This window comes from Ipomoea triloba, chromosome 13 (genome assembly GCF_003576645.1).
Source record: "Ipomoea triloba cultivar NCNSP0323 chromosome 13, ASM357664v1".
Taxonomy (NCBI): Eukaryota; Viridiplantae; Streptophyta; class Magnoliopsida; order Solanales; family Convolvulaceae; genus Ipomoea; species Ipomoea triloba.
Window position 1 is genome coordinate 7302467 of NC_044928.1, and position 16226 is coordinate 7318692.

The window sequence follows — 16226 nt, forward strand, 5'->3', positions numbered from 1 at the left end:
ATACAAAAGTGATAAGTTCAAGTCCCTCCATTTACAATTGTTTAATAGTTGTTTGTTTGATTGTTCATTTCCTTGTGTTTACTATTCTCACATAATTGTCATCTCTTCATTTGAACTAGCTTCTAAACACTATATACTTTTGTGCTTAACCACCTACTATTCAACTACCTTTTGGTCTACTCCTTGAGACAATATCTCGTGTGATGATACTCTCTCACACTTCACTTTATCACCACTAAAACATCAACTTCCCGTATTATAATTGAAAAATAAAAACAAATGTGGTTGCTATAAAGATAGTGTATTATATATTTAAGGGAAAAGGGTCAAATTGGCCCTCGAACATTACCTGAAAAGTAAATTAAGCTCTTAAACTTTTTAAAGTTGCAATTAAACTCATCAACATTTTATTTTGATGCAATGAAGCCCAAAAACCGGTTAGCGACCTGTGATAGCAGGTCACTAGGATTCTGGCAACCGTCTAGCGATACCCCGGCCTACTCCGACGCCATTTCTGACAATAAAGTGACTGACGAGTGGTGACTGACAAATGTTCATTAGTCACCATTGAAGAAGGCAACCAGTGGTCACCTTCTCCAGCAGAAGGCGACCACTAAGTAGCCTTCTCACAGTGAAGAAGTCGTGAGAAGTTGCCTTCTTCAATGGCGCCTGGCGACCATTCGTCGGTCTCTTTGTTGTCGAAAATTACGTCGGAGTAAGTTGGAGTATTGTTGGAACCCTAGTGACCTGCAATCATGTGTCACTAACCGATTTTTGGGCTTCATTGCACCAAAATAAAATGTTAATGGGTTTAATCGTAACTTTAAAAAGTTTAGGGATCTAATTGACTTTTCAAGTAAAGTTCAAAGGTTTATTTGACCATTTTTCCAAAAAAAAAAGGTCTATAGAAGTCATTATAGGTCTATAAGTATTTATGATATAAAACTTAAAGTTATATAGCAAGTCAAACTAAATCTGAATGCTTCCTAACCTCTTAGGTAGGAAAACCAATCATTAAAACTGGACACGTTTTTACTAGATAAGCCAATTCCAAAACCACTATTCCAGACATTACATCAATATTAACCCTTATCACAACTTACCTAAACCATCAACCACATGCTACTATATCAAATCTATTGAAGTGATTCTGGCATTGTTTTCATGTTTTATTACTATAATTCTATAAATAAGGATATCCGCCAACTAGTTATGAATTCGAATCTTCATTCTCCTTATACTTTTCCCAACTTTGGAGAGATTTCCAAACTCATCTTATACCTAGGAAAGTTGTACTTGAACTTATTGATATTATATTCATAACACATCATTTTACATGCATTCAATTACATGCAGATACTTAAATTTAATAATTATCATCTATAAAAATCTTTATTAAATATACTTTCTAAATTTAGAAAACAAATAATAAGCTAGGAACGAATAACAAGAAATATTGTATCAAAATAGAATAACAAGAATTTAAAAAGAAATCAAAACAAAAAAAAAAAACAACAACAACAACAATAACAAACTTACAAAAGTAATAAATAAAGAACAAATCCAGCTAATAGCCATTTTTATTTTTAAATTTTCTGACACAATGGCTGAAAATTTGTATAGAACCATATGGAAAACTGACACAAAAACAAGAAAATATCAAGATACTGATAAAGAGCATCATGAGGGATTTTTTGCAAGATTTTTGTCAATTTTTTGTAAAAATAAAAAATAAAAAATACCATGTGGATTCACATTTTTTACTCTAAACTTATACTTTCACTCTCAAATTATTGATATAAATATTTTTTTGGAACCATGAATAGAACTCTTTAAAAAAAAAAAAAAAAAAAAAAAAAAAAAAAAGTAGAGAGAGAGAGAGTAAGAGGATTCTTACCGGAGGGATTTTGGGGTCCTCACTTGATTTTAAAAAATATCTACTATACTAATAAGAGCCAAAAAGAGTTAGGCCTAAAATGGGTAGAAAAAATAGCGGTCAAATTATTTAATCAAATGGATGGTTCAGATGAATTATTTAATCAAATAGATGGTTAATTAAGATAATTCAGATTAATATTATTAATAGAAATTACCTAATTTAACCTTACTTTTATGATTATCCGTTAAGTTTTCCGTTAAATATTCTCTTCTCCGTTAATATTCCGTTAACTTTTAACTTACCCATTAATTTCTATAAGAAAGGTCTTAGGTTCGAACCTCATCTCAATCAAATTTGACATAATTAAGTTTATCACTCTATTTTACTCTTATTAAATTAAATAAATTAGTAGATACAACAAAAAATGATACATATGTATTTCTTTAATTTAGAATTATGTGTCTACAATACCTTTATTTGAAAAAATTATTCATTATCATAAAATTAAATTAAATAAGAGAAATAATTTCATTAGTTATATTGTCTTTATTTTCTCTAATGCAAAGATTCTTTACATTCAAATTTATCAATTGATATTCATTACATTGTCCATTATCTTATTTTTACAATATCTTGTAATTAAATATCAAAGTTATAGTACAAAATAATGTTATATGTTTATTTACCAAGTATTCTATTAATACTATGAAAAAAAATTTAAATAATTTGAAGCTAATTATATTAACTACTTGGGGATTGGTTGACAAAGAAAGTACTCAAATAACCAACAAATTGAAGCGGAATCACTCTATTTTACTCTTATTGAATTAAATAAATTAGTAGTTATACCAAAAAATTATACATATGTTATTTATTTAATACCATAAAAAAATAAAAAAGAATAGTTTGAAACCAATCATATTAACTACTTGGGGGATTTGTTGACAATGAAAGTACTCAAATAACCCATTACCCAACAAATTGAAGCGAGAAACTATCTTTTAATATCTTTGGAATACATAATATTTTAAATTTTCAAATTTTTATTAATTTATTTGATCTTTTTTCTTAAACTAGAGATTTCTTTATCCACAATAACTCATTCAACAATAATGGTTGAACAAAATGAACCAAATGAACCCCAAGCAGAACACCTAAAGGAAAGTCCATAGCTCCTATACCATAATCTCATTGCATGACGTTGTCATCTATACTTCCAACAATAACCGAATTGCAAATAACACACTACCAACAAAAAGGAAGAGAACAAATAGTAAAGATGAAGACAATGACAATGTTACTCAAAAGAGAATTAAGAACACTTAGAAAAAATTCAAATTAAAAGTAGTATTTATTTAGACTATCATTTTTAGACCAAATATTTAGACTATCGATTTTACAAGGTTGCAAACATTTATTTTAGTGATAATTATAATGAATTTTATATATTATCTTGGATTCATATACTTTGAGATAGATATTTAAATAAAAAAATTCGACATTCAATTACCCATGTATAAACTTCTCCTATATAATCTTGCATTGATATACTTTCAAATATTTATTTAAATATAAACATTGGGCATTAACCCATTCGCGCAATGCGCGTATAAAACTAGTAAAAGGAATAAGGGTCAAATAGGTCACTAAACTGCGCACGAAATTGCAATTAGACCATCGAACTCAAAAAAAATGCAATTGGGTCCCTGAACAACACAAAATCATGCAATTTTTTCCAAAATGACTTGTTTACCACGGTTATCGATTTTAAAAACAATATTTTAAAATAATTTTAAATTAAAATAATTAATTAAAAAAAAAAAAAAAAAAAAAAAAAAAAAAGAGGAACTTCCGGCCGGAGAGATGAATTCCTTTCACTATCGCATGGCTTCGCATCCAGACTCTCCTACAATCCCTTTCCAATTCAAATCCCAACAAAATTGTTCTTTGATTAAGCAATACAATCTGCATCTCCCCTTCTAGATGAAGGCCCAATCTTAATTTTGCCATAATAATGTCTAGAGACGGCCTCCCCTTCAAGAATCGGCCGATCAACGTAAGCATCTCCTCTGCCGGGACTAAGTTTTCCCATTCCAGTGTTGATAATCTCACAATCGGTTGACGATCCTCTGTATTTCCCTTCAGATCATCAATTCTAGCGTGTGAATGAGACGAATCTGCTTGATCGGTTCTGTGTATCGCGATTTCAGAATCCTCTTCGCAATCGCATCCTTGCGTCATGATTTCTGGAAATAAGGCAAAATCTGCTGCCCAATCCGACCTCCTGAGGATGCTTCACATTTTGCCGTTGAAATCGCATTTTCCGGCGGCTTCGCCATGGATACGGGATACGAAGAGACCTTCGTCCGTCGGAGACGATGGTCCATGGCCGGGAGACGAATCCAGTTGCAGTTCTTGGCTTTTTTTAAATTTTAATTTTAATTAATTATTTTAAAATATTGTTTTTAAAATTGATAACCAGCACATCAGGTAAAATAGGTCAGTTTAGGTTAAATTGCATTATTTTGTATAGTTCAGGAACTTAATTGCATTGTTTTTTAATTCGATGGCCTAATGATAGTTTAGTGCGTAATTCAGTGGCCTATTTGACCCTTATTCCAATATAAAATAAATAAATAATTAATTAATTAATTAGTTAATTAATTAGAGATAGCTAGTGTGGGCACCAGCAGCACTAGCCACCTTGATTACTTTTTATTTTTCCTCTTTTCTTCAATTCATCTCTTTTTTTTATTGGATTTGAAAAATGCCTAAACAAAAACTCAAAATGTTAAACTTGCTTTAAAACTTTATTTTTTAAAGTCTCTCTGTCATATCTTCATATTATATATATATATATATATATATATAAGCAAAGCTTCTCTCAACTTCCTTAATTGGCTGTACAACAAAACCCACTCATCTGCTTATGTCATCCACTACAGATTAAAGCATTGCATGCCTTCACGAAACCCATACCCTCCATCAACACCTCACCTCATCATTTTTGTTTGGAAACTTTGTAATCTTATTGTTTTTTTTTTTTTTAATACTATCGACTCTGTTACAATGTATTCTTATTGTTGGTTCTATAACTTGTATCCTCGGCCGCCTAACATAAACATTCATAAATAAATAAAATTGTTGGGGAATTTTGAGAAACAACGCTCCTTTACAAGCCCTTCTTTAAATAGAGTGTTTACAATTAAGGAGCTAGGCTCCAATTAATTATAATTAAGGAGCTAGGCTCCAATTAATTATAGATTGATTGCTTACAAAATAGGTAAGTGATCTAAATATGGAAATAAATCATTCAAATGATTATGAATCTAACTGAGCCACGACAAATCACATTTGAAGTTGAGGACGATGACTAGACTCCTCATCTCCACCATTAATATAATTGAATTCACCTCTTCTTTTACCTTAGCTTCACGTACGAAACTCAATCCTTTAAATATTTGGGGTTGTTATCCTAATCTCTTTTCATATGTAAGAAAAGCACAACAATATCACCATTCACCATTGATAGCTTTGAAAAGACACCGTTATGGATAGAGATAGATATCCAACGTTTTTCCCCGAGACAAGGCCGAGAAACCTCGCTCAAAAAATTCTTTGGGAGCTAAAGGTGCAGCGGCCAATAGTGCTTCCATTGCTGGTGATGAACTTCACTTGGTTTGCGAAGCTATCCATCACGTTGGTGTTTCTTGGGCGGCTGGGAGAGCTTGCCTTGGCCGGAGCCTCCCTCGGATTCACCTTCGCGAATGTCACCGGATTCGCAGTCTTGAATGGCCTGTGCTGCGCTATGGAGCCCATATGCGGACAGGCGTTTGGAGCTAAGAACTTCAAGCTCCTACACAAAACCCTTGTCATGGCAGTCTTGCTGCTGCTCCTAGTCTCTCTTCCTGTGGCTTTTCTGTGGCTCAATGTTGACAGAATCCTCATTTGCTTTGGCCAACAAGAAGATATTTCACTTGTAGCAAAGAAGTACCTGCTATTTCTCCTCCCTGATTTGGTGATTGTGTCGTTCTTGTGCCCTTTAAAGTACTACTTGAGTGCACAGAGCATCACCATCCCGATCATGCTAAGCACAGCTCTGGCCGTCGCTCTTCAGGTGCCGATGAACTTGTTGCTCTATAAGGCTAGAGGAGTTGAAGGGGTTGCCATGGCTTTCTGGATGACAGACTTTACAATCATGTTTCTGCTAGATGTTTATGTGGTGATATCTGAAAACTGGAAGAGCCGGAGATGGGCGGAGGGAGGGTGGTGGGAGCAAAGCACCGGCGACTGGAAACAGCTAATTAAGCTGGCCGTACCCTGCTGCCTGACTGTCAGCCTTGAGTGGTGGTGCTATGAAATATTGGTTCTCCTCACTGGCCGCCTCCATAACGCAAAGCAGGCAGTGGGGATTATCACCATTCTGTTCAACTTCGATTATGTGCTTTACTCCGTGATGCAGTCCCTGGCCACGGCTGCTTCCGTTCGCGTGTCGAATGAGCTCGGCGCAAATAATGCAGCCATGGCGCGAATCTCGGCGTCTGTGTCACTGGGCTTAGGCGTGATCTCCGGCATTCTTGGCAGTTTGGCGACGGTTGGAGCCAGGGGATTCTGGGGAGCTCTGTTCACTCATGAAAAAGGGATTACCAGAGGCGTAAAGAAGATGATGCTAATATTGGCTGTAATGGAGATAGTCAACTTTCCTTTGGCAGTTTCCAGCGGAATAGCCCGGGGAACGGCCAGACCATTGGTAGGGACGTATGCCAGTGTCTGTGGATTCTACCTGCTGGCCTTACCTCTGGGGGTGATCTTAGCTTTCAAGCTCCATCTTGGGCTCACCGGATTGTTTGTCGGATTCATCGCCGGAGTTACTGTTTGTCTGGTGGTCTTGGTGGTGTTCATTGCCAGGAACAACTGGGATGAAGAAGCTAAAAAGGCACAAATACTTGCCTGCTGCACAGATGAAGAAGAAGAAGCTGCCAATGATGACAAATCAGAAACACTTCCCAACTGCACAGATTAAGAAATCATCCCTTTTAATGAGAAAATTATGTTTCATCATAAAATATGTTCTTCCAAATTACAGAATATAACAGAATAATCATCCATATTTAACATGACATCAAAGTGTAGCATTATGGATTAAAAGAATCAACTTTAATGGCAGCCTTGAGTGTCTACAGGCTCTACTAGTCCTCCTTAAAACCAGGTTTCGAAATTAAGGCCTTCAGCTCTTGAGCTTTTTCGTCGTTGAACCCAAGGGTAGCCAACACCTTGTAACCTGGTGACCCCTCTTGTGACCAAACTCCAAGTAGTAAATGAATAGTTGTAATCTCTCCGCCATCTCCTGCACATCAACAATCACGAAAATGGTATCAGAAGATTTTGTTTTTGGTCAATACATTAATCAGATTATCAGAATGACTTGGGAAAACGACGATGCATTAGTTGACAACTTTAGCATGATGCAACTTCTTTCCTCAAACAGTTGGAGGTGGAGACATTTAAAATGTATGAGAATAGCAATTTTATCCATCTGAAATTCAGGCAATCTATTATCTATCAGAACAGTTTTATATATTTATCATAACCAATTATAAAGTAATTTATATTCATCAATTAAATACACTGTAAAAAATAGATTTCCGTTTTGTTCTTTTGAGTGGGTGGGTGGGGGACTGTGGGTATGAATATGCTTTGAAAGAGTGTGGTCATAAAGGATATAGACTAATTGTGCTCACAGCATAGATTCTTGGCATATTCTAAGCTTTTTCTTTGTTGCAGTATTGCCTTGATTCCAAGAACTAAGCAGAATCAAATTAAATACAAGGAGCAACTAAGAGGGAGAGATGTTTCTAAGAGTGATCATATGATTCATATCCTGCATTAAAGCCAACCAACAAGCAACCCAATTGACGTTATCCACAATAACATACAACACGGCAATACCTGCTTATTCCATCACTGAAAACTAAAAGTATCTATATTCCATCACTGGAAACTAAAAGTCTATGAACAAACCAAAAACTAATTGCATTTGAGAAGCAAGAGCCATAAACATTTGCAGAATTAAAATATACCACTATCACATTAAGCAAGTAAGAGGAAAAGCTTACTGTTCATCATTTCTCTTTTCTTATTTTCTTAAATAAGGAGAAGTTTACCTTCTTTGACCTTCTCATTAAGAGCCCAATCAAGGGCCTTTTGTGCATCTTCGGTCAAGGGGGGATGTTCAGGACTGAAATTAAAAAAGTTAGCTTCCCCGCAAATCCTGATTGTTTCTTCACGCACTTTGAAAAGGGTAATACCCATGGACCACAAAATTTTGGAAGCAAAATTAGTCCCTGAAAATAAAAATCAACAAAATAATTGTTATAATCAGGCATGCTAGCTTTCTTAAACTAACAAAGGAATGACTGACTTATCAGCAAAGAATCAACTATGATTAGAGAAATGAGAATAATCGTACATCTGGTATCTGGATGACCTCACTAAGAAAGTTAACAAGATACATAACATGAATTGCAGACCAAACCTGACTACACCAATTATCATGATTTCTTACACTTTGCAGTTAACTAGGTTCCTTTTTTTTCTAGAACAAGATAATTGCTGGTATAATGTCTTAAAGGTTGTTGCATTACATCTTAACCCATACCACCTTACCAAGAGCTAGTAGACATTTTATCAGCAAAGCAATGACACCTAGAAACCCACCAGGGATGCTTCTTCCATTGACAGTTTTTATCTCTCTTCAAGGTTGGAAATTTCTATACTAAGTCATGAAGTTATCCAAATTTCATCAGGCTGAGCTTTTATTTACTAACCAAAAGTCAAATTTTAGTCTATAAATTCAACGACGCCAATTACTCAGAGGTGATGAAGTAAAATAGCAGAATAAATTATCTATTAGAGAAGAGAGCGAATACAATGGCCACTATTTCCGCTAAACAATGTGGATTCAACTCAGAACACATGCAGGAAATTTATAAATCCATCAGGAAAACAAACAATGCATATTTTCACCCAAATGAATCAGACTCTATTCCAATCAAAGGCAAGTAATTTAAAAATTGATCGCAAAGTAATAATCACAAAACAAATATTTAGATGCTTATAAGAATTGACTAACCCTCATTTAAAATACCCATGACGAGAGCTTCTGTCCCTGTTGTAAGATACTTAAGCTTCCTTGCTTCCAATTCAGCCATTGCAAACGACCTAATCGACTTTGATGACCATCTAAAATTTCACTCGCCCAATTCAAGAAGGCTCAACATCAATATTCCATTCCAATAAAAATGGAAAAACAAATCCCTATTCCCATACATCTACTACAAGGCTACTAGCCCAATGAAGATATTGAAAGCACTCACTTGGGAGCATTCTCTAGAGAAACAACTGCGTCCGGATTCCTATAATAAACAAAAAAAACACGTAAGAGTTAAATAATCAAACTTGAGATTGAGAATGAACCTAAAAGTATAAAAGCTTCCAGCAGTAGGCATAAATCAGGAAAATGAACATGGATTAGGAACATATACATACAGATATTATGACTTACGAGGTTGGGAGGCTGAGAGAGATTGTGGCTTTGATGGGTGAATGCTTCGAGAAAAAGGGTCTGAACTTGAAGGGCTGCAGTGAAATTCCGGTGGGAGAACCGAGGCAGGGAAACTTTAATTCCTCCGCTGCGAGTTGGACGGAATTTCTGTGGCGGAATTGGTTGATTCCGGCGGTGGCAGCCTGGACGGTGGAGACGCAGTGAGCGGCCATTTCATTCGATTCTTCGCTCCCAGCCGAGAACTTCTGGATAGAAGCGGACCGGAGAAACGACGGCGAACGGATATGGGCTGCCTCCACATCATTAATAAACCGGCCCATTTTTAAGCATGGATAAGGGCTACCTGGATACACAATATTGGGCCCATATATCCTACACCCTTTAAAATCCAATTATTATACCGTGACCAGGTTCATATTGCATTGTGAATCCTGATACAAAAAATCTGTATCTGCAGTTAACACATTCTGTACTTACAGTTAACAGTTTCGGTACATGTAAACAAATAACTTGATAATTGCTGACACATAATATTATAGCTACAAGTACAGAAATTTTCAATTGCATGTACAGAATGTGTCACCTACAAATACAGAATCTGGAGGTTATTTTTTGACCAGAGTCTACAATGCAAGGTAGACCCTGGTCCATGGTATAATTTGCATTAAAAATCAATTGTTATACAATGGACCAAGGTCTACCATGTCTAAATTGTGTATTTTTAGTATTGAAATTGTGAATTTCTAAAATATAAATTATATTTCTAAGTTTTGAAAATTTTTTAATAAAACACAGAGTCATCATAAATTGTGAATTTTTAAAATGTAAATTGTGTATCTTTGGACCTGGGTCCACAAAATAATTCGCCCTTAAAAATTCTTTCTTTCTCCTTAGATTTTGACTTTACCTGAAGTGAGAGAATTATGAGAGGAAAGAAATTGTAATTCCGTGAAAAAACAATAAGATAGAAATTCAAATTACATCATTTCATAGAGAATAATAAAATAGTTGTGAATTGAAAGCGAAAAGTGATTAAAGACTAAAATACACTTATATAATAATAATAACAATAATAATAATAATAATAATAATAATAATAATGGCAAAATAAAATATTACGTACCTACAATTAATAGTTTCTGTACACGCAAACAAATAACTTTATAATTGCTAACACATAATATGATAGCTACATGTACACAAATTTTCAGCTGCAGGTACAAAATGTATCAAGTACAGATAAAGAATCTGAATATTATTTTTAGACCTGGATATACAATACATGATAGATCCTAGTCCATTGTATAATTTGTCTTGGCAAGATAGATTTCTCTTGGGTAAAGATTTGTTGAAAAGGAGCCCAAATTAGAAGACAAGCCCGATTTGCTTTTCTTATACGGAGTATTTTTTTTTTTTTTAAACCACCACCTGGGTGAATAGATTAAATCAACTCAGAAATAGAGTTCGGGGGGATTGAATCCCAAAACAAAGAACCAGGCTGTGAGAAGGTCAACGTAGCCAAAACGTGAGCCCCTCTGTTCGCAGTTCTAGGAATATAATTAACTGAACAACTAGTAAAAGTAGACATAATAGCCCTAGTGGCATCAACGGAGTAACGAACATAAGAGAAAAGATTAGTACTATCCGTGGTGAGCAAATTCTTAAGCGTGGAGCAATCACTGTAAATTGACACAGAGTGTAGATTCCGATCCTTCAACCATGAGAGAGCTTCTTTGCAGGCCAAGGATTCCGCCATAAGTGGCGAGAAACATGCTGGTAAGTGACCATTGAAAGCAGCCACGAACCCTCCCTCTTGCGAAAGAAGCACCACACCCACCGTGGATGTGCTGGTATATGGGTCGAAGCCGGCGTCGACGTAACATTGAGGAGCAGCAGGCAGGGCGATATCGGCCGTGTGCTGTTGCTACGGTTGTGGCGAGACATGGACCTCCTTCCAAGCTGCTGTTGCTGCACGTGCAGACTGCCAGACACGGGAAGGTCGCGGCAAACAAGCCTCCCACACTGCTGAGTTTCTGGCTCTCCAAATATGGTATAAAAGTTCAACAGCATAGATAATTTTGTCTTCTGTTAGCATAGCAATCACATTACTAAACCACACCCCAAAGTCATTACCACTCATACTAGTAACATGCAAAGAGGATTCATTCCATACTAGCCTTGAATAATCACATAAAACAAGTGAGTGCATTGTATTTTCATGTAAAACACCACACATTGGGCATGATGGATCAATCTCTACCCTTTTTATAATCAAGTTCGTAGTGGTAGGAAGAGAATTAGTTAGGGCTCTCCAAATAAAAGTTTTCCATTTCGCAAGGCACTTAACTTTCCAAAGATGTAACCAATTATCAAAAGTAACCGGGGTATGTTCAAAATTTCCAATAACACGCATATACCCCTCTTTAACCGTGTAGCAGCCTTTTGGGTCTCCTAACCAGAACCAGGAATCTTCATATTGCGGTGAGACAGGGACCCTCAGTATGCGATCCACGTCACTAGGGAGAAAAATATCCTGAAGAATGGATTGGTCCCAAGTACCAGAAACTGGATCAATCAACCCAGAGACCAGAGAACCACTGAGTTGATGGGGCATTGGTGAGTGCATCATCGAGGTTGGATCATCAGGCAACCATGGGTGACCCCATATTAGTGTTGCTTCCCCATTCCCCACTCTTCGGCGAAGCCCAGTGTAGACTATCCCATGCGCAGCCATAATACTTCTCCAACAGAAACTCGGGCAATTACCCAAGGTAGCATCAATAAATGAAGTTTTGGGGAAGTACCTGGCCTTATAAACTCTCGCTACTAATGAATGAGGTCTTGTCAGGAAGCACCAGGCCTGCTTGCCTAACATGGCCAGATTGAAAGCCTTCAAATCCTTAAAACCCAAGCCTCCATACTTCTTGGGGATACACAAACAATCCCAAGCCTTCCAGTGTATACCTCTATCATTCCCAGAGCCCCACCAGTAGCGATTCATGGCTCTCTCAATAGACATACAAACTGAGTCAGGAAGTAAGAAAACACTCATAGAAAATGTAGGCATAGACTGGGCCACACTTTTAAGGAGTACCTCTTTGCCTGCCTGAGAAATCATTCTTTTACTCCAAGAACCAATCCTGTGTTTGATTCTGTCTTCAATATATGAGAAAACCGCCTTCTTCTCCCTCCCTATAAAAGATGGTAGTCCCAAATATTTGCCAAAATTAGGTGCTTGAATAACATCCAGGACTGCCATAACATCATGACTGTCAGCATCTGATGTATTCCTGCTGAAACACACACTGGATTTGTGGTTAGGCACCGCTTGATAGCTCCCGCCTCCTGCATCGTAGCTCTGAAAAACAGCAGACTATCGTCTGCAAAGAACAGGTGTGAAACCGGGGGTGCACCCCTAGCGACTCTTCAACCATGAAAGTCCCCCCTTTCCTCAGCCTGCTGAAGTAACAAAGAAAGCCCCTCAGCACATATTATGAATAGATACGGGGAAAGCGGATCTCCTTGCCTAATGCCACAGGTAGGGACAACCTGGCCCACACTTGCTCCATTCACTAGAAAGTTATAAGAGACCGTGGATACACAAAGCCCAGGGCCAATAGCATGGTACGCAAAAATGGACATTCCATGCGGTCATATGCTTTTGCCATGTCTAATTTCAAAGCCCCCCAACCTAATACTCCACATTGCTTTCGGTTCAAGTAATGCCCAACCTCAGCTGCTACAAGAATATTATCCGTTATGAGCCTATTAGGAATAAATGCACTTTGAGAATCAGATATCACATCTCCTAATAGTGGTTTCATCCGGTTAGCCACCATTTTAGGCATAATTTTATAAACCACGTTGCACAGGGCTATAGGCCGGAGATCAGAAACCTTCTCTGGAGAGGCCTTCTTAGGAATGAGTACTACATTTGTATCATTGAGTCCCTCAAGGAGGGTACATTCATTAAGACATTTGATTACAAAAGACGATACATCACTTCCTACCACATCCCAATAATGCTGATAAAACCCAGGGTTCATGCTATCTGGCCCAGGAACTTTATCACGGAACATAGAGAACAGGGCCGCCTTTACTTCATCAGGCTCAAACGGTCGTAATAGGGAGTCATTTTGATCATGGGTGACACGCGGAGTAATAGATGCAGCAAAACCATCCATAGAAATAGAAGAATGATTCGATGCAAAGATATCATTAAAATAATCAAGCACAACAGCATTCAAATCATCCCCTTCCACCCACACATCAAATGCATTCTTTAATCTAGATAGAGTATTCTTCTTTTTACGAGCAGAAGCATACCTGTGGAAGAACTTGGTGTTGGCATCTGCATTCCTCACCCAGTGCTGCTTTGCTCTCTGTCTCCAGAATGCATCCTCCTGTGCCTCTAACTGACACAACTCAGTCTCAAGACGCTGGTATTCCCTTAATGATTGGGGATCCAACCGACCCCTGAGATGGAGCTGATCACACCGCAACTTCTTAATCTTCTTGCCAAACTTATGGAGATGGTCACCCCCCAACTGGTTAGTCTCTCACCACAGAGTTGCAGGCAGTTAAGCAAACCGGCATGTATACCATCTTGCCATGCCTCCTCCACCTGCTTTCTACACCCCTCATCATGCACCCAAGCCATCTCAAACTTGAACGACCTGCGCAGACGTTGGTACGGCCGCCTCTCGTCCTTAACTCCCAAAAAGAGAGCCGAATGATCTGAATTCCGGGTAAGGATGTTAGTAACATTAGCACCAGGTAGAAAGCTGGTCCACTCTACTCCTGCGAGGACCTTGTATAATCTCTCCTCCATCCAGTCCGTGGTTCCCTTGCCCCTCTCCCAAGTAAATTGATAACCACGCATTGGTAACTGAGCTAAACCACAATCCTCCACTGCCTCCCCGAAACCGCGGAGCAGATTATCAGGATGCGGAATACCCCCACGCTTTTCAGACTGAAATAACAAATCATTAAAATCTCCTATAACCACCCATAGAAGAGAAGACCTACCTGCAAGAGATCTTAGCAGGTCCCATGACGCGTTCCTCCTTCCACGTTCCGGGAAGCCATAGAAACCAGTCATTCTCCAAACACCCAGTCCTATCATATTCACCTCCACGTCCACATGATTCCTTGAGAAACTCATCAGTCTAGCTGTGTTATTCTTCCTCCACAACAGGGCCAAACCACCACTCCTCCCAACACTATCAACGTAAAACAAACCTTCGAAACCAAGTTTGACACGAAGACGCTCTGCGTGAATCCGTCCCACCTTAGTTTCCATTAAAAAATATAAATTCAGGCTTCTTACGGGACACAAGGTACTGTGCGCGGATTGCCCAAGCCGCGACAGTTCCAGTTCAAAGTACTCATGATGATGGGCGGGTCTGTGAACCAGAACCTGCCACATGCAAGTTTTTTGGAACCTTGGTCATCACAATGTCATTACCAGCACCTGCGTGCCGCCTCGCACCGCCCCCGGAACCCTCACGTCTCCGCTTAGCCACAGCCATGATCGCCACATCCGCCTCTTGCCTCTCGACCGTAGTCACAATACAGCCTGTTCCGGCAGCAACCTCAGCCGCCGTCTCTTCCGAACGCGGCGGACCACTGACCGGCACAAGCCAGCTGTCCTCTACCGCTCTCGGCCCTTGGCGCTGTCCTGCCCGTAGCTCGGGGCCATACGGATACTGATCAACAGGTAATTGAGACTCCCTTGCTTTCAGACAGAAACGGTGTGCGTGACCCATCATACCACAAAAGAAACAGTAACAGTGCAATCGCTCATACCTGAACGTGACCCAACACCAAGTTTTGTCGCGTTTCAGGAGTTTCATGCGTCTCTTCAACGGCCTATCAATCGGCAAGGCTACCCGAATGCGGTAGAAATCCAACCATGGCGCACCCACAAACCTTTCATCCCCTTTAACGTATTTACCCAGAAAATTACCAATCTGTTCTAGGATAACGGTCGAAGTATAGCCGACGGGTACACCGTGCAGCTGCACCCACATATCAACCGTATCCAATGCAACGTTTCCGGGCAAGACGCCGTCATCCACCTGTCGACAAACAAGCGTGCAATTGTCGAACGACCATGGACCTTCATCCAACACATACTGCATATCAGAAACATGGAAAAAAAATGAACATAAAAAGATTTGGTTGTAACTCCGTGATTTGAACTCCCTTCACCGGCTTCCACACCGATGCCAAAACCTGTCTCATGTACTCAAGTTTCACCATCTTTGACGTTAAAAATCGTCCAACAACCGGCCAAGTTGCGACAGCATCCGCAGCAGCACCCAGGTCGGCCAAGGGCATCGGCTCAAAAGCCTCGTCTTCATCTTCCAGAACCATGTCCGCCCACCTTGTCGTGAGAGCCGCAACACCATTCGTTGGTACTGAAGACGCCATGCAGAGCGAACTGCACAAAACGAACGTCAAAGAGCAAAGCGTGCACAAACCGTAGTGACAGGAAACCAGAACCAGCCGCACCGGAATAGCAACCGGAGAGAAAAAAGCGACGGAAAACGACAGAGAAACGACGGAAAGGCCAGGAAAACCCTAGGAGAGAACCAAAACCCTAGACAAGGCTATAGAGAGAATTTTTTCAACCAAAACCCTAACATTCCAACACATTGCTATACGGAGTATTATTTAATTATTATCAATTGTTATATCATAGATCATGGTCAACTATAAATTTTGAATTATAGTTCAAAACAATATTCAAAATTATGTGTATGCAGTTAACATATAGTT

General features: G+C 38.6%; 4 protein-coding genes and 1 long non-coding RNA gene across 5 annotated transcripts; 2 read left to right on the top strand and 3 right to left on the bottom strand.

The window, feature by feature from the left end:
- The first annotated feature begins 3730 nt into the window (after positions 1 to 3730).
- Positions 3731 to 4472, top strand: LOC116003099. Its single transcript, XR_004094618.1, has 2 exons — positions 3731 to 3935; positions 4025 to 4472. It is a non-coding gene; the product is annotated as an uncharacterized LOC116003099 (long non-coding RNA).
- Positions 4473 to 5287: 815 nt separating this feature from the next.
- LOC116002325 (protein DETOXIFICATION 56) lies at positions 5288 to 6999 on the top strand. Its single transcript, XM_031242436.1, has one exon. The coding sequence runs from the start codon at positions 5430 to 5432 to the stop codon at positions 6900 to 6902; it is 1473 nt and encodes a 490-aa protein (XP_031098296.1). The 5' UTR covers positions 5288 to 5429; the 3' UTR covers positions 6903 to 6999.
- LOC116002326 (ATP-dependent Clp protease ATP-binding subunit CLPT2, chloroplastic-like) lies at positions 6914 to 9729 on the bottom strand. Its single transcript, XM_031242437.1, has 5 exons — positions 9444 to 9729; positions 9256 to 9294; positions 9012 to 9121; positions 8044 to 8223; positions 6914 to 7226 (listed from the first exon to the last, which is right to left on the bottom strand). The coding sequence occupies exons 1-5, from the start codon at positions 9653 to 9655 to the stop codon at positions 7069 to 7071; spliced, it is 699 nt and encodes a 232-aa protein (XP_031098297.1). The 5' UTR covers positions 9656 to 9729; the 3' UTR covers positions 6914 to 7068.
- Positions 9730 to 11367: 1638 nt separating this feature from the next.
- On the bottom strand, positions 11368 to 14745 carry LOC116001121. The gene is made up of 3 exons (XM_031241015.1): positions 14046 to 14745; positions 13175 to 14001; positions 11368 to 12801 (listed from the first exon to the last, which is right to left on the bottom strand). The coding sequence occupies exons 1-3, from the start codon at positions 14743 to 14745 to the stop codon at positions 11368 to 11370; spliced, it is 2961 nt and encodes a 986-aa protein (XP_031096875.1).
- Positions 14746 to 14830: 85 nt separating this feature from the next.
- Positions 14831 to 15878, bottom strand: LOC116001123 (uncharacterized protein At4g02000-like). The gene is made up of 2 exons (XM_031241016.1): positions 15681 to 15878; positions 14831 to 15580 (listed from the first exon to the last, which is right to left on the bottom strand). Exons 1-2 carry the CDS (start codon positions 15876 to 15878, stop codon positions 14831 to 14833), a joined length of 948 nt encoding a protein of 315 aa, XP_031096876.1.
- Positions 15879 to 16226: the final 348 nt, after the last annotated feature.